Raw genomic sequence first — 24,897 nt, forward strand, 5'->3', positions numbered from 1 at the left:
TACTGATGATCATAAGTGTAAGCGCATCATTTGCCGGCCTAACACGTTGCTAAGAAATATAAAACAAGACTTTATTTCGATTCCCATACCACCAATTAATTAAGCCTTCATTTGACTTTAGGATCTCTCTATCTTGATGCGACTGTCTCTCTCTCTCTCTCTATATATATATATATATACTCTCACGAACCATCTCTACGTACTGCATATCATGCATGCATGTAGATCATGATATATATATATATATATATATATATATATACCTCAATTAATTATCTACCAATTATAAGCCATATCACATTATATATATATATATATATATTATATAATATGCAACTTATAATTAATTTATGAGTTTTGCTACAGGCAACCGAGCGGCAAAACCGTTGTGGGAATCGGCTAATATATTTAAATAAAATAATGCCACATCACCAATACATTAAAAAAAAAAACACATCTAGAGACTTCGTCATCTTGGCTCAGGAGATGGAGTCCCTTCTTGATGGGTCCAATCAGATCTTGGCCATGGTGGACGTCCTTCTCACAATGCTCCTCCATCCGGACAAGAACAAGTTCCCGTTCGTCGACTAGGCTTTCAAGCTCATTGTTGAGAAATTAATAGAGGAAAATCACTCAATAGTCTGCAATAATCCGTAACAGTATGTTTGGTTGTCGAGAAAATAGAGAAAAATCACGCAATAGTCTGTAATAGTTTGTTTGATTGCTGAGAAAACAGAAAAAAATCATGCAATAGTCCATAACAGTTTGTTTGATTGCCGAGAAAACAAAGGAAAATCAAAACAATAGTCCGTAACAGTCTGTTTGGTTGTCGAGAAAATAAAAGAAACTCACAATCGAATATCCTACAAATATGAGATTCGAGACAACAACTGGTAGATCTCGTGCATGCATATCTATTCGTTGGCTTCGTGTGGGTGTCTCTATGTGCATGTGGTTGGAAAAAAAATAGTTGCGGTTTGGCACGAAAGTGGTTAGCTTTGCTGAGTTTTGTCGATTATCTACTAATTCGATTTCTTTATTTGTTAGAAATCAGAATGGAAACAAATGGATGAAATAAAAGCAGTGAAATAGGAGAATATTCTCAAAAAGATGAAGGTGAAAGATGAAAGAAAAAAAGGAAAATGGAAGGAAGCTCTGAAAATGGGGGAAAAAAGGAAGACGAAGGGAAAAAGAGCAATCGGCGTCATTCGATATTTTGCCACTTGGGACACGGTTTTCCCGCGGTTTCTATAGCCCGTTGCGTATAGAGTTTTTCTTAATTTTAACTTTCAATAAGACAGCAGCTAGCTAGCTAACAATTCCACCATCAGGTTTATTGCTACGTACAAGGACTATTTCGTTGATTATTGGGCCCAATTACTACTGCATGTAGGCGTCTTGAATTTTGCGAGATTATATATAGTAATTAATATTCTTATAATATACCCACATGACATGTATTTATATTAAAAGAGAACCAAAGTGCTATATATATATATATATATATATATATATTATATATATTATTCATTTCAGTATATATAATGCATATTATATATATATATATATGTAACATTTTCCTATAAATTAATTGCGCCGTGCCATATATCGCCTGATCATGGCGTCCAGAAGATCAGAGAGAGAGAGAGAGAGAGAATCCAGAGAGAAATTACTATTTACTAACAGCGAGCAGCATGCAGCAGATTCTAAGCTAGCTAATATATATTGGCAAAACTATTATTAATTCAATCATGATCACTACATATATATATATATATATATCGACAACTGCTTTAATTTAATTTAATGTATCTAATTTTAAGCATTAATGGCTGATACAAGACCAATATTATATGTTCAAAGCTAGCTAGCTGGTCTCTACATACGGGTTTATTTGCAAACCCCATGATCATCATCGATCCTAGCTTGCTCTCTGCATGCATGCCCAGCAAACAAAGTGCAAAAAGAAAGATCAATTGAAGCATTAATCAAAATCAATACATAGGTTTTTTAGGAGAACAAATTATATAAGCAACCTCTTTAACACTCGATCGGGGGCTCAAAGAAGGCTTAATTCCTCCTATCTTGCTACAACCAAATTAGCTATATATATCTTGCCTCATCTCAACCCCATTGATCCAGGTCCCAGGCTCTGCAAGCTGCGTCCTTGAAACAACATATATAATTAATTATTAATGTTATTCCATCTATAGAATAATATTAATGCACTTCATTAATTTAATTTCCTGATCTGAAGGTGGTCGGCGCATGATCATGATAACGTATTGTTCGTCCTTGAACAGTAACATGCAATAGTACCACCTTATTATACCAGAATCAAATTGTCGGTCTACCAATTATCCAATATCTCCTTGATCGAGATAAAAATACTTAATGGATTCCAATTTATTCCAAATTTAGAACGAATTAGGACCATGTGATCATCACAGTTCTGAATTAATCGCATGATGTAAACCACTTTTAAGAATAAAAAGACATCTTGGTATATATATATATATATATATATATATATATATATACACAAAAGCAACCAACTCCCATAACTATATATATATATATATATATATATATATATATATACACAAAAGCAACCAACTCCCATAACTGTAATAACTGAAATCGTATATATAGATCGATCGAGCTGCTGCATGCATATTAATTAATTAAAGTAGACGTAGTCAAATTTGTTCCCTCAAGTGGAAGGGAATCATGAGATGTGAAACGTGGGAAGACATGTGATATCACATGAGTGTCGATCGTTAATTGGAAGAGTTGGGTGAGACCGTTGGTACTGATCATCTGATGCATCTTGAGGAACGAACTGGTCAACAAACGCTTTTAATGACAATCTTCCAAATATATATAAGACCACCATGCATGCATGCATCATGTGCTGCCAAGCTTATAAATGATTAACTCCAATATCGATCGGTACTATTACTACTCAAGCCTGCATGCACTTCCAAAACCCCTTTTTTATTTGTATTTTGATTTTCTTTTTTTTTAAAAAGAACTTTCCTGGTCGAAAAACAAATGCAATATTATATAATTAATATGCCTTTTCGTTTTAGTTTTTGCCTCTTGATCACCCGCGGTCTGCATGCTGCATACGCACTCGAATGAACATGTAATTAATTGGATGTTGGAGGGGGAAGAAAAAAGAGAGCTTAAAAACCCAATTTTTCTTGGTTAATTTATACCTTTTCTTCCTTTGATTGTGGCGGCCGTGGGTGGTCATGTTCAATATATATATATATATATATGGCAATATTGCAAAATGGATGATTGGGTGATATCATAAAATATCAATAAATTTAATTCGAAAATAACGATTGAGATTTAAAGAAATCTCTATGACGAAATATCGTAGAAGCTGCTTTAATTAGTAAGTAAGATGAATTTCATGCATTGCATAAATTAATGTAATTATGTTATAAGCAGATCACAAGGTCATGTTAGGTTGAGTTAGGTAATTAATTAGGCAGTCTACGGGTCAGTTGGTCACGTAACGCGTAAATTATGGCCTTCAAATCTACTAATTGTTAGCAACCTAATTAATTTGTCGTGTCTGTTTGATGATGCTAAATGACTACAAAAACAAGACACTTATCGAGCTTTTATAGCTTACAATTAGCGGTTTGCAACTATATATTCAAAATTGAAGAACATTAACCAAAATTCTGGTTTTGGTCGGGCTCGCTCGACTTCGATCGAATTTTAGATCCAAATTGGAGATTTTCCTTTTAAGCCCAAGTACTTCAGCTTGAAATACATCTCAACCTTGTTCATTTTGGACAAGACGCCTCGTTTTAAGGAAGATAAAAGATCCCAGTATTTTTAATTAATAAATAGCCTGTGCAGTTGCTAAATAATTTTGGAATTTATAAAGATAAGTGAGACAATTCTCTGTTGAAACTTCACCTCTGGCTGTTTTGTATACATTATAAGAGGTATAGGTATGGATATTTAAGGCTACATATCAGATTAATATCTCACCCCCTTCCGAGCTACAAGGTAGTTCTACATTACATACCGTGTGAGGTGTCGGGTTTTGTTATATATCAGCCACTATTTACCCCCACACCCCACACCTGATAACTTTTTTTATATTTTTCATAGAGTGTGGAGTATGTGCAATGAATAGTAGCTGATGAAAAGAATTATTCTTAGAATAAAAAATGCATGCTCCTTCTCTTCATGACCATATCAAATCACAGGTCTAACTTAATTTACAGTAGACTTAAATCATCTTCTATACCTTTTACAAGGAGGAGCTTTCGCATCTCATTCAGGCTTCAATTAAAAAAAAAAAAAAAAAGATTTGCCTCAACAAGTACATGCAAGAAAAGTGTATTGTAAGTAATCTTTGCAACTGTATATATGGGGAGTGAAATGAGAAGAAATATACTATATTACAGTTCAATTACAATACAGAGATATATCCTGACATATTCAGTTGCTTTTTAAATACGTGGGGGGACTGGAAAAGTAGCCTTAAGATCAGCTCCTCCCACCTCACTATCGGTAACTTTCTTCCTTCCTACCAACCCTACAAAGAATGCTGGCCTCAAGTGACCGTTACAAAGGGAAAACAAAAAAATAAAATGAAAATACAGAAGAAAAGCACGTGGTGGGCTGACTCAAAAGTGTAAAACCTATCCCTGTCCCAGCCTGTCTCTTTAACTATCTGAACCAGCCTAATGGAAATTTTACATAGCTAATATAAAGAATAATTTTACTCCAGGACAGTGGATATGCTAAAATGAAGGAAAAATATAAGAGGAGAAGAGGGGGATGAGGGGTTGGATTTACAGTGGCTTTGATCGGAGTTGAAGTTTCAGTTGAATGCTTGACTAAATTTGACGCACCACAGTGATAAAAAATGCTAAAAGAACCACGGCCCTAATCCTGTAAAAATTGGAAGGCTGGATTCTCCAAGAGTGCTGAAGGATGCTTTACATCAGAAAAATGCTTCTCTTGGAGGGAACCGGAAATATCATCAACCGAGAAAGGAATGCTGCATTTACAATAATTATAATTAATGCGAGTAGAGAACACAAGTTGTAGAATTTTTCTTTTACTCTCCATCACTAGATATCATAGCAACAGAAATAAAAATGTGCGTATCTTTATTTCCTCATAGTTTCAACAAAAAAAAAAAAAAAAAAGAAAAAATCCTTGGATGTATTTTCTTGTAGTTTCAAGAAAGAAAAAGAATTCCTTGTCATCCAACCTTACAAAAGATCTCTTATGAGTTGTTCGTTTTGTATATAGACACAAAGTTATTTCCTACAGTTAGAAATGAGTGTATGCAAACCTGGAATTATCATCCAACAAAAAGGAGTTGCCATCATCATTGTCGGAGTCCTCTGTCATTAGAATCCTCATGCTGGAAATGACCTGCAAAAATTACAGGAGCAGGAACACGTTGCTAAGTTACATATCTAATATAAGCCAACTATAGAAAAGGAAACCAATATCTAGAACCAATTTAAAAAATTATTATCGATCTTTTGGCTTACATCTGGTGATACACTTCTAGTGTTGTAATTGTCATCCCAGTATAGCGTACATATTCTATAGAGTTGCTGAACACTAAGGATCTGAAGACCATACGCAATAATGAGTACGATAGAACAATATTTTTCTAGAAATGCAGCCAGTCCTATCAGTTTAAACTCAAAGAAATCATGCAATGATGTGTGTGTGAAGAGAGAGAGAGAGAGAGAGAGTTACAGGGCAGAGGTCATTAGTAATTTCATCATAGGAAATTCTAGACTTCTGGTGTATAACCTGCAGAGAGTTTATTACGGAAAATTGAGATTTAATATCATATCCATCAGAGCCAAAGTAACTATTTACTACATTAGTGAGATTTAATATCATATCCATCAGAGCCAAAGTAACTATTTACTGCATTAGTGCCCATATTTAACACCATCAACAAAAGCAGACATGATGGAAGAAAAATAATGCTCATAACCATACGGAACTATGTTAATAAATTTCTTTCGTATAAAATAAAAATACATAAATTTAAAAATTAAAAAAATTAAAAAAAAAAAACCCCATAAAAATAACTAGATACAAAGGAGCTATAAATTCAGAGGATAAAAGTAGAAGTAACAAGAGACGTCACTTTATTGTCTCTATCCAATAATTATATAAGAGTTCCACATGCAAAACTTTAAACAATTGGTTGAAAGAATCTGATACTTTGAACCACATGGACTGTGAAATGTATGCATGTAATAGATCCCACAAGCAATTACAAGAAATCCAATAATGACTAGTTCCTTTGGGGTAGGGACCAGAAGTAGCTGATGTGTCCCCAAATAGTGACAAATGGCATCAAAGTCAACCTAACACCGTCAAGTCGCAAAAACTACTTGCAGCACAATGTGAAACCAGATGAATATATTAGGGATTTTGACTAACAGATATTATGAAAATGAAACCTAGGGTTGAGTGAATTGTAAAGGTATTATGTGGATAAGTGTTCCCAACTGATGTGCGAAATTTGTGCCTTTGTAAAAAATGACCCCAGCAATTTGCATAAATATATATATTTTTTATAATTAATAAGAAACTTTATTACCAAGAATAGGCAAAGCTCAAGTACACAGAACGTATACAATGGAAATACCTAAAAAACAGAAGAAAAGCTAATTCAAATCCAGAAAATTAACATCATTCAGTACAAGAGTTTTAGCCCAACAATTTGCATAAATATGAGAGATCTCGGAAGGAAAGATACGATAACTTCTGTAGTAACTCAAAGAACTTCAAATCAGTCTCTCAAACTACATTGCTTTAATTTGGACTCAATCATGCAGCCTATTGCTTGATGACTAATATCTGAAAGACTTTTATATCTTTTTTTTTTATAAGCAAAAATTTATTAATGTCAATAGGCGTAGCCAAGTATACTAGATGTATACAAGAGAAAACACCTAAAATTTATTAATGTCAATAGGCGTAGCCAAGTACACTGGATGTATAAAAGAGAAAACACCTAGTTGTGATGCTAAACCCATTTAGGAAAATGAACCTAAGACTTTTATATCTTGCCATTTCTGAATAATTAAAGAAATAAAAAAATTATCAGTAATTAAAGAAATAAAAATTAACCCAAAATTAGAGTGATTGATATGAAAATACCACCTAACGAATATGTTTTCTTCATCCCATAGAAAATTTTCCATGGCGCTTAAACCTAATTCTACATTTGGCTTTTTCAATGTATGTCAGATGAATAATCAATAAATCATGTTTATGTTGTTCTTCAACATGAAAAGAACATACCAAGAATCCAACTGCCTGCCTTGCATGTTTGAGTTCATCCCATGATGAGCCAGCATACTGTAAAGATAAAAGGTTCAAACAAACAATAATAAATACCATCCTTTTTTATTTGTGGTAGTTTTAAACACACCCACAACCTTCCCCTCCAGCCCATTCTTATGGGGGAGGAAGTGTCAAATGAGCTACAGCTCATTGAGTGCTATTACAAAGATCTGCCCATGGGAAGGGTAAGGTTAAACAAGTGTCAAACAGACCTTCACTAGGTATAATACTTTTCAAAATAGTACCTCTTCTGTTGCCTGGCAACACCATAGCTCTAATTCAGCCAACCCAGACTTCACATACTCCCCATTGCTGAATGTACAGCACTCTCGTCGAAGGAGAAGACTGCAGCAGCATCAAACAAGTAACGCATCCATAAGTTATACTGACAGCTTAATCCTCGTATCTCTAAACTAGCATGCCTAGGCGTTGCTCTTGTATATGTCCCGTATACTTGGGCTTATGCCTACTCTTTGATCAATAAAAATTTGTTTATCGATAAAAAAAAAAAAAAATGTTATACTGACAGCTTATAACATATCTTGACACACACAGAGGAACACAGTTTACCTATTAAAGAACTGTACATTAATATACGAGAAAATCTGAGTGAATATCTTCTGAACAAGAACTGGAGGAACCTGAAACAAAGTTGACTATAAGTTCCCAAAACTCAAAAATAAGATAATAATTCACTTGAATATTCCCAAAAGTAATTCCATACAAAATTTTCTTTTAATGTACAGAGAACGCCATTAAGGCTCTCGATGATGCTGTGCCAGGGACTAGCTGGGGGACTATTCGAACTAGACCGCCCAGATGACTTTAAAACACTTCCTCTTGATGTTCTGGGTGCCTGATTGTCAGATGACAGATAACTGGCATTAGAAAATTGCTAGTTAAGATATGATAAACCAATCAGTGCTATAGGACTACAGGCTAGCACAGGACATCAACCTAGAAAACCTAGCTGGCTTTCATCACCTTCTGTGGCAAACATATAGAGGAAATAAAGCAGGCCTACCATAAAAGTCATGCCCTGTATATGGCTGGGTATAATGAGTATAAAACTAAGCTAAATTACTTCAGATTCAGGGAAAAAATGACCATGAAATATAAACAAAGATAAACTAACTTGAATTCATACTAAAATCATGTATGTAGATGGCACTAATTGTCTCGCAAAATTTAAGCCCCGAAAATCCGTATAGGAAAAAAAGGAGACAATTCATTGTACAGATATAGTGCTGGAAAATTGAGATTCACTATACCTGGATACACGAAGAAAGGAGTGGTGACAAGTCCTTCTTCACATTGTCTCGGATAATCCCATATATCTTCTCCACATATGCAACAAGCTGCTGCTTGAAAAGCAAAGCGGGATATTTCGCCTCAACATGGCGGACTATATCAATAGGACCAACTGAAAGATTGGCAGAAGAAGAACGGAAACCCTAGGAAACACCATCAACAATCAGATGATAATGCCCATGAAATTTTATTCTGTATATAGATGCGTACATTTGTGCCAAAGCATACATGCGTGGACACAAATGTACACATGCAAATATATATATAGAAGAAAATTTGTATATACATATGTATATATATCATAATCATCTCAGTACTTGAGTCATCCTCCCAAATAATGATGTTGGGGTGGGAGGCTTCCGCGCTGCAGTTCCACTGCTGGCTTTTAAACTTCGTTGGAGCAAAAACAACAACGTAGATGTGTTGGTTAGCCAATAAGCCATACGATCATTGTTATCCTGGCTCTGCAAGAAATGTCAATACAAGCTCCAACCGTGTTAGATTTCAGTTGACTAAGCTTGAGATAATTCCATCTTTTTCCTTTTTATTAGCATTTTCCTTCTATTTATTCACTATATTTTTAATACTTTGATAGTTAGAAAACGAAAGAGGGAAAAGAATATTATGTCTTTCTCAAGCTAATAAAGTGAAAGTTTTAGTGATCAAGCATTCCAAATCACATAATCTAGGTCGTATGTTCTAATCAACATCCCACACTTGGCCAAAGAAGGAACAAGAATTTCTCTATACATCAACTAACCTCTATTGCAGAACCAATCAACTGAATGAGGCGATCAAACACGCTAGTTCTTTCTGCTTCAAATGACCTCCAGTGAAGCAGACATTTGTATATGGTAAATGCTCCAACTGGTTTTCCTTCACTGAACCCAAGATCTTGTGTCACACATTGGATAAGAGAATCTACACTCTCCTGCACCAGACAATAATACGAGAATCAACCATTTAATCTCTACAACAAAAATTAAGGTGAAAAATTAATTAATAGTTAGACATTCAATATTTTGTTTCCTTTCAATCAAGTGCATACATGCTGCCTTTCAATTTGGGATCTTCTCATAGACTCTGAACCAAACTTTTTTGCTGGTGCGGCACTCTGTGGTTCCTGTAATAAGTACACTCCTCTCTCAGGACTATATAACAGGGGCAATAACAATACATAAACAGCATACAACACTTTATTTTCTTCACTTACATGATGACCATTTTCTACAGGTGTTGTAATTGCTAAATGTTCCGACATTTTTCTAACTGGAGAATTTAACAATGCCTGCTGACGCAGAATTTGGTCCTCAGCTTCCATGTCAGATAGTCTTTCTTCAAGCCTGAGAAAAGTATTGGCAATAATTCAGAAAAGTAATCTTTTATCTAATAGATCAAAATTCAAAGCATAGTAGCCAAACCCAATCTAATCAGGAAAAATCCAATTGATCCAATTTCCAAAACAATTCACTCCATACACTAACTTTTATATTTTTTATTGGTACATGGGACACTAACTGATAGAGGAAGAAAACACGTAGTATGAAACCTTTGCATGGCCGTCTTCAATTCAATTATCTTTGATTCTGCCTCCAAAGTCTGCTTTAACCGCTCTTCACAAACCTTGCTTGTTTCTTCATACTTCCTCTCTGTTTCATCAATTTTCTTTTCCAGAGAATTTACCAGGGCCTAAAAAATGCAACAGCCATAAATATATGAGCAAATTCAAATGCATCCACTTCCGGAAGTAAACATTTGAATGCCTCTTATAAGAACGAAGATCATATTCAAGAAGCAACACCAAGGTCTTTTCTGAGAAGCACCATATAAATGCCAGAATTTCAGCAACCTTACCTTGAGCTGTTCATTTTCAGCAGTAAGTTTATTGACCATTTCATGGTCAATAACCGAAACTTCCTGTACAATTGGAACCTGTTCAGCAGCTTCCTCAGCTGCATTACGCTCCTTGATAAGCAGTGCTTTAGTTTCTTGAAATTGAAATTGTATCTCTTCCAGAGCAGACTGCAATTTTGCATTTTCCTGAGTTTTGGATTCTTCAAGGTCAGCCTGCATTAATACATACCATGACTAGAATAAGTAAAACTAGATAGCTTTAGAGTTTCCAACTTTCCAGAACAATATGTAAAAGACACCACATTCTAAGCATCTTTGTTTTTCTTCGAAACTCCATAAACTTTCTCAACAGAGAACGAAATAGAGGTAGAAAAGAACCATTCTTAGCAAAAGTCAAATGATGCACCAATGCTGATAGAAAAAAAAAATTACCAAATATCGAAACAGCTTTATATCCCTGCACCAGTAACTTGTACACAGAAACAGACAGCAGCCAAAGTTCATACTAAGAGTGCAACCATTTTCAAACGTTTTTAAAGTACCTTATTAAAAGCACATAGGGGCACAACCCAAGTTCACAAGAAGTATACAAAAGAGAGCAACCAACTAGAAGAAGATGAAAAAGGACAGGAGTCCATGAATTCTAGAAACTACAGCAATGGGAATTATTGTGAGCAGCCATCCAAATATAAAGAGAGTTGAACATAGTGGTTTTCAGTTCTACCACCATCTTCTCCCAAATTTGAAAGGTTCGAGCATTATATTCCTGCCAAATACACCACAGTAACATGGGGGAACCATCCTCTATACGTTTAAATTGGTAAATGAACCTCATCAGAAAACAAACTCCACCACCCGCTGAGGCACAACCCACTCAGTTCAAAAAAGGAAGTCGATTGTAAAGAGATAGTAAAGGATTCACCAGAAAAATATCAGTGGTACCAATATTTATAGAGGTTTTATTGTATTAATTTATGATAGAAGAAGCATCAATCCTAAGAGATTAGTTACTAGTTAGGAAGTGGAACAACATGTATCTCCAGCTGAGGACCCCAAGAGAGAATCAAACATGTACATTGCACGTGTCCAGCAGATAAGGTTAACACAGTGGGTGTAGCCAAAAATGGAAGGACCTTGTACACATCTTTAACACTGTTTTGACAGTTGAAACCATCACTTAACTCCTTTGGTCTACACAAAATTCTTTAATCATAGAAGCAACTCGTATTAACAGACAAAAAAGTGTAAATTTCAATTAAAAGGAAATCCTGCAATACTTGAAGCAAGCCAAAGATACAACAGGACAGCCAATTACCCAGATGACAACTAACTTAAAATATCCTGGATTAAATTTTTTTTTTAATTAAACACAAGAAAATTACCCTCATTCTCTTCTCCAGCTGCAGACGCCAGGTCAGTTCTTCAACTTGTTTTTCCAGCTTATTTTTGGCAGCTTGGAGAGCACCAGTTTCCTTGGCAGCCTGTTTGACAGCCATTTAATATAAAAAAATCCACATATGATCACTCTATGCAATGTGAGCGCAAGCAATAGAAGTAACCAGTATATAAACAATTTATTTATATACTTAGAGCACGTGAATTTTTATAAATATTTCCATATATGAGGGAGGAGTTATTGTAACATATTAACAAGAATGTTGTCATCAAACAAAGAAAAAAACTCATTACCATCTTGAGATTCCGTAGTTCTCGACGTGCAGCCCTTGCCCTCCATGCACATTGTGTGGCTATTGCTGCTTTCTTTATCCTTAGATAATGAAGGCGGGTCAAGTATCTTCGGAATTGACTCTGTGATAGAATGAACTCACATAGAATCAGGGAGCATAATCTACCTTTTTTTATCAGTAAATAAGAATTCTATTAACAGGATAATCCACCGAAAAGACAGGGAAAAACTAAAGCCAAGCAGTAATTTTATAAACAGGAAAACAAATGCCTTGGTGTTCCAATGTTTCCACTTTTTCCAGCATTAAGGCTTCTTAAAGCTTTTGGTTTTAAGCTTTGTGAAATACTAGTTTTTTCCTTCATTCTGTATACTTTTGTCCTTGCAGAGAACCCCCACCCCTCCCCTCTAGGATCTGTTAGTGATCCAGAATAGGAAACGAAAAAAAAAAATGTTTGTGCAATCAAGACTGCTACTCAACAGAAAAAGTAACCCGTTTAAAATGGTACGTTGCACCATAATAAAAGATTAAGGCATCGTTTGTTTTCACAACCATTCTCATCTCATCTCATCTCATATAATCATTACAACTTTCCCAAATTTTCACACAAAATAAAATAAATAATTCAACTTTTTCAAATCTCAAAACAAAAATAATATTAAAAAATATATTCTAACAATATTTTATTCAACTTTTAACTTTTATCTTAACTCATCTCATCTGCGAAAACAAACGAGGCCTAAATAAAGATAGTTTTGGTCATCAATTTTCTACTATGCGATTTGTATGAACATACACTGTTACTGGTCCGTACATGTCAAATACAGCCTTTAAAACTAAGACTTTAGTGGCTTTAATTGTAGAGTTTTAAAATTATATATTGTTATATATGCCTCGCCAAGAGAGAATAGGACATGAATTGTGATCTTAACATAAAGAATAATCACCTTTAAAAATTAAAGCCATGCAAAACAAGAGTATGAGATACACTTCCTTTATATGAAATCCCAACTGATAAGTGCGTGCCTCTTCCTATCTTTATCTTATTTTTTGTTTATAGGTAATAAATATTTTATTAGGCAAAAGAAAAGTCTGTGTAGCGGGGATATAACAAAAGGCTCACCTAAAGATTACAATCTAAAATCCAAGAGATCTACAAAAACAGAATTTGTATAGCCTTCATACGGCAAAAAGGGGTTGCATTGCATTTCTTTTCTTTTTTTTAATAGGTAAACTAATTTTATTAATGAGAATGAAGTGGGTGTTGCCCAAGTACACAGGGAGCAGGGTTGCATTGCATATAAAACTAATACCACATTGTCTTCAAACTTAAGTGCACTTCAACCACCTTCTTGGGCGACACAAATTGAACCCCAAATAAAGACAAAACAAAAGACCACGATCCACTTGCTGAGCAATAAAACAATAGATAGTCAACTAACTCTCCACTGGATTTACATATTGCAACAAGCTAGAATCTTCCTAGCTGTCCAAAGTAAAAACAAAAAAGGACCCTTCCAAAGAACTTTGCTACACTCAAAGGGAATTGATCCTTACTGGGCCCTCTCAACACCTAATAAAAACAATTGAATTCATTACTTCTTAGCCTTCCAGCCTTCCAGCCTTCCAGTACAACCTATCAACGCCTACAGCCACTAGCAGATAAAAATATAAGTCGTCTGTTGATACCAGTTCCCAAACAACCTGAAAGTCCATTAACTTTTTTTTTTTTTTTATCAATAAATAGGAATTTTATTAAAAATAGGCAAAGCCAAGTACACAGGAAGCATCCTTGCTCTAATGGGTCTAAGATCTAACAGAAGCATCATTGCTCTCAGCCATTATAAAAGTCAGAAAATAACTATTTTAATGCAACATTCCCACACCAAACATCAAGTCAAAAGCATGATCTTGTGCCATCACCTACTAGAAGCGTCACGAATTCAGAAAATTTCTCCTAGCCCGCCCAAATTCAATAACTTACTACCATCCAAGTCCTAGTTATATGGCTGGCAAAGGCAACTTGACAGCATTGATAAACTTTCATTTTATTTCGACGCAACAAAAGCATATAAAGAACAAAGGGAGTAACAAAATGGAACGCCCAAAGCATTTAGCAAGATGATCTCAGGCATTGTTGAAGGTGGATTCATATATGGGGTTTCAGTGTGGGAGGCCAATACTGGCACTCTCAATATATCCCATCTATTATTCGCCGATGACCCTAATCTTTTGTGGGGCTCAACGTGATCAAATCCGAGCTCTTAGGGCTCTCCTTTTATGCTTTGAAGTTGTATCAGGGTAGAAGGTGAACTTGGCCTAATCAAAAGTAGTTTCGGTGGGGATGTTCCTAATGTGGAAAGCATGTCCATTTTGAGGTGCAAGATATCTCAGTTGCCTATGAAATATCTTAGCCTCCCGTTGGGTGCTCCGTTCAAATCAATATCTACTTGGGATGATGTTCCAGAAAAAATGGATGTATTTATCCAAAGGTGGTAGGGTCACCCTAATCCAAAGCACTCTTTCCAACTTGTCAACCTACTTCCTATCATTATTTCCACTCCCCACCAAGGTGGCTCATCGCATGGAGAAACTCCAACGTGGCTTCTTATTTGGGGGGGAGATAAACGACAAGTTCAAATTTCACTTGGAGAAATGGGCCACAATATGCTCTCTATTCAAGGATGTTTGGGTATTCAGAACTTGCAGTTTTTCAGCAAAGCCCTTGGCAAGTGGCTATGAAGATTCCACTATGAGAGAGGGGCCTTGTGGAGAATCATCATCGAATTGAAGCATGGTGAACTATGGGCAGGATGGTGTTCCAATGAGGTGAGTTGGCCTCACAGTGTGGAGCTATGGAAGCATAGAAGAAGAGGTTGTGAAACATATTCAAGATATACCCTCTTTACGATGGGTGATGGATCCAAAATTAAATTTTGGCATGATGTATAGTGTGGCGATGGGGCATTCAAGGAAACTTATCCACAAGTTTATGATATAGCAAGTATGAAAGAAGCCTCAATTGCAAACCTCTTCATACTCTCTAACGGCATTCCCCAATGGAATGTTACATTCCTTAGAGATGCACAAGATTCAGAAATTGACGCTTTTTCGAAGTTCTATGACCATAGTGTACTCCGCTCGTTTGTTGGGGGGAGTCAAGGACAAGATCTTTTGGTGCGCTTCTAAGAAAGGGAAGTTGTTCAAGGTCCGCTCCTACCAAGCCATGACAATGCACAATACAAATCCATTCTAAAGGCACCTAAAGGCAAAACTTTCTGTATGGATGGCTTCCTTGGGGAAGATTTTCACTCTAGAAAACCTAAGGAAATGTCGAATCATATTCATGTATTGGGGGTGTATGTGAAAAAAGAGTGGAGAGTTGGTTGACCATCTACTACTTCATTGCGAGATTGTCAGGACACTATCGAATGAAATTTTGCTTGGATGGGAGTAGCTTGGGTGATGCCGAGACGGGTAATTGACCTCCTAGCTTCTTGGAAAGCCATTCAGGATAACTCTCAAATCGCCTCAATTTGGAAGATGATTCCAATATGTTTATGGAGGTGTATTCGGAGGGAGAGGAACGAAAGAAGTTTGGAAGGTCAATGGATAAGCTTAGAAATTTATTTTTCAATACTTTACTACATTGGTCGATTGTAATTGATTTTCATGGCATGTCTTTTCATGAATTCCTTGAAACTCTAAACTAGCACGTTTAGGTGTTGCTCTCGTATATGTTGGGCTCTTGCCTATTCTTTTGATCAATAAAATCTTGTTCACCCCTAAAAAAAAAGAGTAAATAAAAAGAGGACCTTGATTAGCATTAATAAGCTTCCTGCTAATATTCCATACAAAAAATAAACGAGAAGAAAATGTATATTCCTATATATAATTGAAAAAAAATTTCATATTTACCTGGATAAAAATTGCAGCTCTAGTCTGCTTCTTGAACCTAAGCTCATTACGAGCAGCCATCCCACGCATACTAGTCTGTACAGATATTGCTGAAAAGTATAAATGCCTATAAGCATTCTTAGCAAGATACATGCGAGAATGTCTCTGGATTTTCAAAGAAGCAGCTTCCCTTCTCATGTTTTCATACTGATGGCGTGCAACTTGTCCTGAAATCAACTCAGAGAAACACATTATTAAGTCATACAAATCTCCATCATTAGGTAACAAAATCCCAAAGTCAATAATCTCTTGAATCAATACCAACATGCAAATAAGTAAAACTACACTACTCAGTACCTCTACACAAGGCTTGGATATGGATGGCAGACAGCCGTAACAAGATGAAGCTTTTCCGCTCCAAATATGAGCGAACGTTTCTCTGGATGATGCTTGCCGACCTTCCTAAGACCTCACTTCGATAACCATCTAGTTCTGCCATCTGACCTGCTCTAAGAAACACTTTTGTTTTGCCAATCTGCAAAAGATAGGTACCAAAAAATTGTCTGACTCCTATCCAGAAGTTATATATTAGGAACATGCTAGAGACAGCAGCCAACGAAAACATAAATGCTCATAAGCGCTATGCTTAATGGCAACAACATGATAATTCAACAAAACCCAAAAACCTATGGAATGTGGGTCTGCCAGGCAATTTAAATATGGACATTTGCAAAAAATATTGCCAATAAAAGGAAAATGCAGAATTTGACATCCTTGAAACATTCAAGCAGTACAGAGAACACTATTATGGAAACATACCTGATACCCTTTAAGGTTCACCTTCTCAAGAAGCTTTGTGCAAGCAGTGACCTCATCATAGCTGAAATGAACAAGAATTAGAGCTAGTGGAATACGAATCTAATGCCACAAATCCGGTGAATAAAATGACAAAGGCGTACCTCCCATCTAAAACATCAGGTGCCAAGATGCCAAACCGACGTAAAAAATCGTCAAAAGTCTTTCTAGTGGGATACCCAGCACAACTGATCCTAATTGCTTCCATAACTCCCTGAAGTACAACATTTGTTAATCCAGTTATGCAAGTAAATGTCTGAAGACAAGCTAACTAGTACACCAAACTACAATGAGATAACCAAAAATAGAACTTACCCCACAGCGAAGTTGCTGTAAAATGTTATTACTTTCAAATATGGCTGGTTTGAGAAGATTATTCGGCTTTACACAACGGATGTAGTGTGGCTCGGTGGCACTCAGTGTCTCAAGCAAAGTTTGCAATTGTTGCTGTTTTAAGTTTACAATATTTTGAAATCTGAACCATATTGGGAGAATTAAACTTGATTGCACATACCAATACAGCAGAAACAAACCTTAAAACGAAGACCTATTGACGAGAACTTTGATGATTTGGAAGATTCTTCAGCTAAAGGTGGGAACAAGCCTGAAACAAAGGAGCACTTGGAAGCGCTCAGGAGTGCTTGATGCTCGGCAACAACATAGTCTTTATTCTTATCCAGGAAGAGCTCCGTTTGATAGGTGACCTAAAACAAAGTTCTTCACATCAAAAAATGTTCAGGCATGTTACTATGCAAACCAAATGATTTCAGACACTTACATCACCAGCATAATGACAAATGGTGAAGTCACTACGTGACAGCTTTGGCTTGCTAAAGCGTTTATGCTCTTTAAAAGTTTGGTAGAGCTTTTCTGCAAATGTCTCATGCGTTGATTTTGGAAACATACTACAAAAAATACCAAGGGTTATGTCACAATCACCCAATAAATTTATACATAATTCTAAGAAAAAGAACAAACTGAGAAACAAAAAGTATTGCAGGGACCAAACAGGTTTACTGTTACAAAACTAAATGAGATAAAATGGAATAATAGGTTTTTTTATCTTTTGAACATACCAAGCCTCATCCAGAAGAGCAATGATCCCACCAGGTTTCTGAATTACAAACGTACATGTTAGAAAAATAAAGCACATATTATGTCATTCGTCAATGTGTCTCCTTAATCCAACTAAAACAAGAATTGAACTATGGAAACAACAATAAAGGCACCGAAAACAAGAACAAAGAACTTAGATGGACAAGTATGATAAAATTGCACAAAAGCAACATACAGCCAACTAGGATTCATTATAAGATAAAATGTCATCGATATTTATCTGTGTATAAATATATATATATATACACAATCATATGTGTGTATCTGTGTGTATGTGTCTGCACACACGCATGCGTGAACTCTTATTAAGTCCAATTTGTTGTTATACGAAGGAAATCTTTAGCCTAGGACCTGGGAGGGGAACCATGGATATTGGATATAAGTTCAGGATTTTAGTATCAAGTGCTGGCCCCTACTGCATTAGCCCCAAACACCTATCATTGGACTGATAGGGGCTCATCAAAGATAAAAAGAGGAAAATTAAAAATATATATAAGAAACTAAAGAAACCAGAAGGGAAAAATGTAAGGAAAGACAAGTGGGACAACTGTCTCACTATATCATCAAAGAAGATTCATACGCATGCAAGTAGCAGTTTCATTATGAAGGATAAAAAAAGGGTAAAATTCAAGTATGCAGGAGGTATAAAAGAAGGACCCAAGAGAGGTGAACCATGGCATTCAAGAAAAGGAATGATTGAAGCAGACACAGAAGCAATCGAACAAAATAACTTTCAAAGTCCATTATCATAATATATATTAATATACATTGGAGCATTATAACTTGTGTCCATAGAACATTTGATGAAATGAATTTTCTTTCTGATGTGTGATGGCAAGTGCAGCCAGAAAACTGACAAACCTTTTCAATGAGATCAAGAATATCCTGGTTATCAATGAACTCTATATAACTCCAGTCAATTTCTTCTTTTGTATATTCTTCTTGCTCCATCTTAAAAACATGCTGTCAAACACATTATTGATGTTAAACTAAGTTGGAAATCATCTAGCAGATCAAGGAAATTAAAGAATACAGCATATGTTCATGCTCAAAACCTGGTTGAAATGTTGCTGCAGTTTTTCATTAGTCAAATTGATACAAAATTGCTCAAAGCTGCACAGAGCCAATAAACATTTTACACAATGCCAAACTCAAAATATAACAAACAAGGGTCAAATCATACAACTGTAATTACATATCTATATTACAAAACCTAAAAGATCATTCAAAATTAACATATCCATTCCATTAGCAATCCTCAAGAAAAGACCAGAGCCAGGAAAAATGGTAAGAAGCGAGCTATGACCCAAAAGTATCCCTGTTTGAACAAGTAAACTGACCAGCATATATTTAAATGAACAAAATATGATTCATCATGAAATTAACATACAAATGGCATCAAGCCCACAAAGTTATGTTTCCAACTAGACATCCCCATCAGATCAATCACAATTATTTCAACCTGTCCTGGCAACAAATTAACCTCTGTAAATAATGAAAACAAAAGCATACCGGTTAAGCACCTGTTTGTCTTGAAACTCTCAAATCCATAAATATCGAGAACCCCAATCAAGTTTTTTGAATCGGGATCTTGACCAATAGAATTGTTAATCTTGTTCACAAGCCTGAGTCATTTAGTGTTCAAAACATTTAATCAAAGGAAAAAAGGAAGACAAATTAATGGATACAATATATCTTTAATGATGAAGTTACTAAGTACATTAAAACCTACCAATCAAATAACTTTGAATAAACAACTTTTGCCAAAGCATCTCTGCTGAGAGCTGCAGATTCTGGATCAATCCATTTTGTTATGGTCTCATCACGAGTCACAAGCACACGTTTACATAACGAGTCTTCAAGAGACTTCTCGTGACACCTAAACAAAACTTGCATATTGAGGATTTGCCTTTTAACTTCTCTAGAAAATCGTAAACAATTATCACATACATGAAAAGTTCAGCTGCTGTTTTGAGATGGAACCGAGATTTGTCATCTTTGGGTTCAGAAGAATCTATTTCTTTTCCCTTGGAAAACTCAATGTTGCCCAAATGAAGTATTGCAGCTACAACTCGGAATATTGCATCCTGAGAACAATAAACTCTAGTAGAGATTCTCGTACAAATATATGCTGTAAAAAAACTAACCACACAGTACCTGCTCATCAGAACTGATCCCAACAACATCCATAGCTTTTCTAGTTGCAAGGTATTCCTTAGAATCATCGACTCCATCCAGCTCATAGCACTTTGATTGGTTTAGATAATGGAATGTTCTTGGATTTCCCAGTCTGTACTTCTCAACATCCTAAAAACAATTGTCATTTAGAATTGTGAAGAAAAACCAATCGGGAAACCAACTTGACATACAAAATTAAACGCAGTGCATCACAGTCCCTTATAAAACCAAGCTGAAAATGCCACTACAGTGTCTATTTGACTATTCTGGATTCTGGAAATGGAATCCAAGGGAACCTAGGTTCTAACACCAACCCAACAGATATACAAATTTTAACATGAACACTATGTTATGAAATTCCAAAAGCTAAGCCAAGAATTTTCTCTGTTTCTACCTTTGTTTATAAGTCTTTCCCTGACCTGTAATTCCATTTGATGACTTCCATTATGCAAACTAAAAACTTTATGCAGACTACTATTGTGCTTGATCAATGATCAATCAAGGCATCATACACAGGGAGCAGACCAGTTTACCTCTGGTGGTCCAGCACAAAGCATATAAAAGCAATGATAATTTCGTTCAGGATCAGATACTTGACAAACTCGGGATCGTTCTAATAAATAAGTTCTGATGGCAGCACCCGATATTTTCCCCCGTTGATTGAACTGAATCTCCACGAACTTACCAAAGCGACTGCAATTGTGTTATATACAATTCAGAAAAATTTCACCCAACCAAACAGAACATACAACGCATCATAAATGTAGAAATCAGGAGAAAAAAAACAATTGATATGAGAAATAGGTTTCCACCTTGAATTATTGTTTCTGACCGTCTTTGCATTACCAAATGCTTCTAGCACAGGGTTGGACTGCCAAACAAATAAGAAGAAAAACAGTGAATCGACTGGAATTTAGCATTCATGCAAGATCCCTTTCCAAGAAAAAGCCAAAACATATAAGAAAGCAAAATTAGAATCATCAGCTTTAACACCATCTATTTGAATAAGTATCAAATAAATTGTTACCTCTAGGACTTGCTGCTCCACAGACCGTCTTCCCTCAGCTGCAGCTTTCCCTCCCATATAGGCAAGATACTGCATAAGCATTTTTGTACTTTCTGTTTTACCAGCTCCACTTTCCCCACTAACCAAAATTGACTGGCTTATTCCCTCGTTAATCATCAATCTACATTAAAAATTTTTATTTTTATTTTTTAGGCATGTCAAATAACATTAAGTACTCCCATAAGTTTTGAAAGAAGGATACGACAGATACCTGTATGCAGCATCTGCAATAGCAAAAGGATGGGGGCTTAGCTCACCTATAGCCGCCCCTTTATACTGTTGCATCATATGATTATCATATAAATGAGGTAGCCTTCGAAAAGGGTTTACAGCTATCAATATATTTCCTGTGTATGTCTGGAAACACCATTAGAAAGTTTAGCTTTGTAAACCTCTACCATTAGAGATATACTACTTAAAAAATGAAAAATGATAGACAGCAACAAAACTCAATGTGGACAGCAAATAAATATACGTGTCCACACTTTGTAGACACCTTATAAAGACGAAAAAGGAATTAAATATTGGTGAAGCAACTGAACTTATTAAGAAACTATCCATTTCAAAGTGAATATGGGAGAAGAGGGAGGAACGGGAAACTTCTGATTAATACTCACATATATTTCATTTATATCGTAACGACATCTTAAATTCTGTAGAACCCCAGGTTCATGCAGATAAGCCAGCTTTGTCATATCATCAACACCACATGGCGGAAATTCAGGATCCTTTGGATAGACATTGGATGCTTTGGCTACAACCTACAACATAAATACATATAAGCCCTTACACAACTGAAAACCACCCCATGAAGCAGGCACTATATACATAAACATAAAATGAAGCTCTGATAATGTCACATGAACACTTAGAAACAACTATAGACACAGTCAAATGAACCTTAACCACCATATGCATAAATACTTTTTCTAAAATAATTAGGCAAAATTTACTTATCAAAAAAATAATAATAATAATAATTGAGCAAAATTTTTCTGCTATTGTACTGAAGGGTGGGAATGTCCATGAGTTTCTATCTTCTTTTCAGCTCACTAGAATGTTATTAGGTGTCTCACTTTGTATACTTCCTGTGTACTTGGGCATTGCCTAGTTTCATCCTGTTCAATAAAGATTCTTACTTATCAAAAAAAAAAAAATTGGGCAAAATAGAATAAAATGCAGAAAGCAAGCATATTTCCAGGATCTTGGCCTCCCAGGAGATGAAATAAAGGCCACTACCTTTGATGTATGGAGATTTTAGTACTAAATTTCTCTTGCATTATTTATCAAAAAAAAAAAAAATTCTCTGACACTGGAAAGATGATAAGACATGCAAGAACTCTTATTTTTGTACCTACATTTCAAAGCTAATTCCTCGGTCACAAAAAACCATAATGGAAAATTTTACAGTCCATTTTAGTGCTTCTGACAAATAGTAAAATTAAGGATCAAACTCCTGACAATATAATTTTTTTATAAGCAATCCTGACAATATAAATTGTAAAGGAGGCTTCAAGTATTCAACCTCCTTATAAGCACATAAGTCGTAAAGTAATTCTTAAAATTGTCAATTAACAAACCACACGCATAGGTGACACTCTTGTATATGTCTTGTATACTCAGGCCTTTGTCTATTTCATGCTCAAGATAATTTTGTTTATCGATAAAAAATAAAAAAAATTTGTCAATCAACAAACCCAGAAATCAACATCATGGATGTGATTGATAATTTTATTTTTATAAGATAATTTTGCTAACAAGCAAAAGGTGCAACCCAAATACACGAGGAGTATACATTAGATATACCTAGCCAGAAAGAGTAGCAGGAACAAGAAAATCCTGAAAACTAGGCTAGACGAATATAAATTATTATTTTCAGTCTAAAGAGACCTAAAACAGAATCATTTAGCTCCTACACGGTCTTCTCACAATCCTCAAAGGTTCAAGCATTCCTCTGCCCACAAATGCACCACATTAGAAAAACCAGTTATCATCTCTAATGAATTTTTTTTTTTTTTTTTATAAGTAGTTATAAACTCTAATGAATTTTCCCTGTAATATGTCTTATTCCACTCAATTGGCACTAAATCAGGAAAGGCACGTATAGACTAATATCAAAAAAGATAATATCAATCATCCAATACAGGTTTTAAACATGTAAATAGAATCAGATAGCAACGAAGAAAACAAGTTGATGAAATTTTTTTAATCATAAACAAAATCCACAGTTATGATGCAATAATTTCATATTAATTTTGAGAAACATCACTCACAGTCCTTCCAGATGTACAGCTTATTTCTAAATCTTCACCATTAACTTCTATAACTTCACCATCCATCCAAGCAACCTCAGGATCCTCCATCCAGACATGAGATCCAACCATTAAGTTGGCTTGGACAACCTGTGTGGTTAATTATCTCATCAGAAAGTCTATAATACAGAGCAGAGTGTGAGTATAGTACTTTTCAAGATGAACATTGACATATAATACAAGCGTCATGCAAGGTAGCAAAGAGGTGAGAAGAGCAGCAAGAGTGCAACCACTGATGATAATGGAATCCATTCACACATAAAGCTGGAGAGTGCCCCTGCCTCCCCAGAAAAATTGACACAATCGGCTAACTAAATTTGACCAGTCGTTAATCATTAACAAATGATAATTTTGTGAGATAAAAACTTTCAAAAGTGTCCTATTAAACATTGTATTTCCACATATCTGATTACGAAATCTGCTAAAGTAAAAATGAAGATAAAATCTGACTACAGTGCTTCGCGCTGAATAATGCAAGCATGCAAATATAACTCGAATTTACACACAAACACACTCGAAAAGTTCAAGTCAAATTTCAGCACAGATTCGTGGTACTAAGTTAATAAATAACATGAATTGATGTGAAAAATAAGACATGTACATAATTTTTAAAATTCAATACAAACAATTAGAGAGAGAGAAAAAAAAATTGCTAGACTTCGAGGGGAAGACAATGCCAGGCCGAAGGAAAGCGAATACCATTTTTAAACGAAAATGTGACGAGATTGAGATCTGAGGCTGAGTTAATGAACCCTAAAATCCTTCAAGAACAACCACCACCACCCAATGGGACCAAACCATAGATCCCACCTATCAAAACAAATTCGATCCAATCAAGTCCCTAATTGCCCGAAACCTTCCTTGAACTCGAAGTCGCACCGGGAACGAGTGCAAATGCTCCGTTTTTTACCGCCCAAACAGCACGGAATTTGAATTTTGGTGGTCTATAGCTGAGCAATGGGAAAATGAAATGTGGGTAGGGGAGGTAAAATGGGAAAATGCGGTTGCAGAGGGCCAAGCAAAGGCGGGAAGAAGAGTGGGAAAAGACCAAATCCTTCCTTTGCAACTATTTTCCCCCTTGTTTTCTCGCACTTTCTCTCCCTTTCTCTCCCTCTGTTTCTCTTTATCTCTCTCTCTGTCCCTGCTTTGGCTTCCGCTTCCCTATCGAAGAGCACAACAAACAAACAACGTTAACGCGTAAAACTCAATATTAAGCTCGACTTCCGGATTTGCCCTTCGGTATTTGTTTTATTTG

General features: G+C 35.6%; 1 protein-coding gene across 1 annotated transcript; it reads right to left on the reverse strand.

Annotated features, from left to right (window-relative positions):
- Nucleotides 1-4,405: 4,405 nt before the first annotated feature.
- On the reverse strand, nucleotides 4,406-24,814 carry LOC121268011 (myosin-6-like). Its single transcript, XM_041172111.1, has 38 exons — nucleotides 24,342-24,814; nucleotides 23,604-23,732; nucleotides 21,948-22,091; nucleotides 21,542-21,687; nucleotides 21,292-21,451; nucleotides 21,077-21,135; nucleotides 20,798-20,957; nucleotides 20,244-20,393; nucleotides 20,037-20,173; nucleotides 19,819-19,965; nucleotides 19,610-19,711; nucleotides 19,142-19,199; nucleotides 18,948-19,049; nucleotides 18,047-18,084; nucleotides 17,749-17,875; nucleotides 17,504-17,674; nucleotides 17,286-17,417; nucleotides 17,075-17,184; nucleotides 16,935-16,995; nucleotides 16,473-16,650; nucleotides 16,137-16,342; nucleotides 12,223-12,342; nucleotides 11,916-12,014; nucleotides 10,534-10,746; nucleotides 10,229-10,368; nucleotides 9,893-10,022; nucleotides 9,728-9,802; nucleotides 9,440-9,610; nucleotides 8,997-9,143; nucleotides 8,640-8,822; nucleotides 8,093-8,224; nucleotides 7,939-8,009; nucleotides 7,614-7,713; nucleotides 7,327-7,383; nucleotides 5,758-5,814; nucleotides 5,544-5,624; nucleotides 5,339-5,421; nucleotides 4,406-5,038 (listed from the first exon to the last, which is right to left on the reverse strand). Exons 1-38 carry the CDS (start codon nucleotides 24,342-24,344, stop codon nucleotides 4,924-4,926), a joined length of 4,494 nt encoding a protein of 1,497 aa, XP_041028045.1. The 5' UTR covers nucleotides 24,345-24,814; the 3' UTR covers nucleotides 4,406-4,923.
- Between the last annotated feature and the right edge of the window lie 83 nt (nucleotides 24,815-24,897).

Source organism: Juglans microcarpa x Juglans regia, chromosome 1D, assembly GCF_004785595.1.
Source record: "Juglans microcarpa x Juglans regia isolate MS1-56 chromosome 1D, Jm3101_v1.0, whole genome shotgun sequence".
NCBI lineage: Eukaryota > Viridiplantae > Streptophyta > Magnoliopsida > Fagales > Juglandaceae > Juglans > Juglans microcarpa x Juglans regia.

Bases quoted from the DNA above. Each gene is read 5' to 3' on its own strand.
- LOC121268011 (XM_041172111.1), bottom strand. The intron at 16,996-17,074 runs GTACGCCTTTGT...TGTTCATTTCAG, and splicing joins CCTGATGTTTTAGATGGGAG to CTATGATGAGGTCACTGCTT. The intron at 10,369-10,533 runs GTAAGGTTGCTG...TGCATTTTTTAG, and splicing joins CTGAAAATGAACAGCTCAAG to GCCCTGGTAAATTCTCTGGA.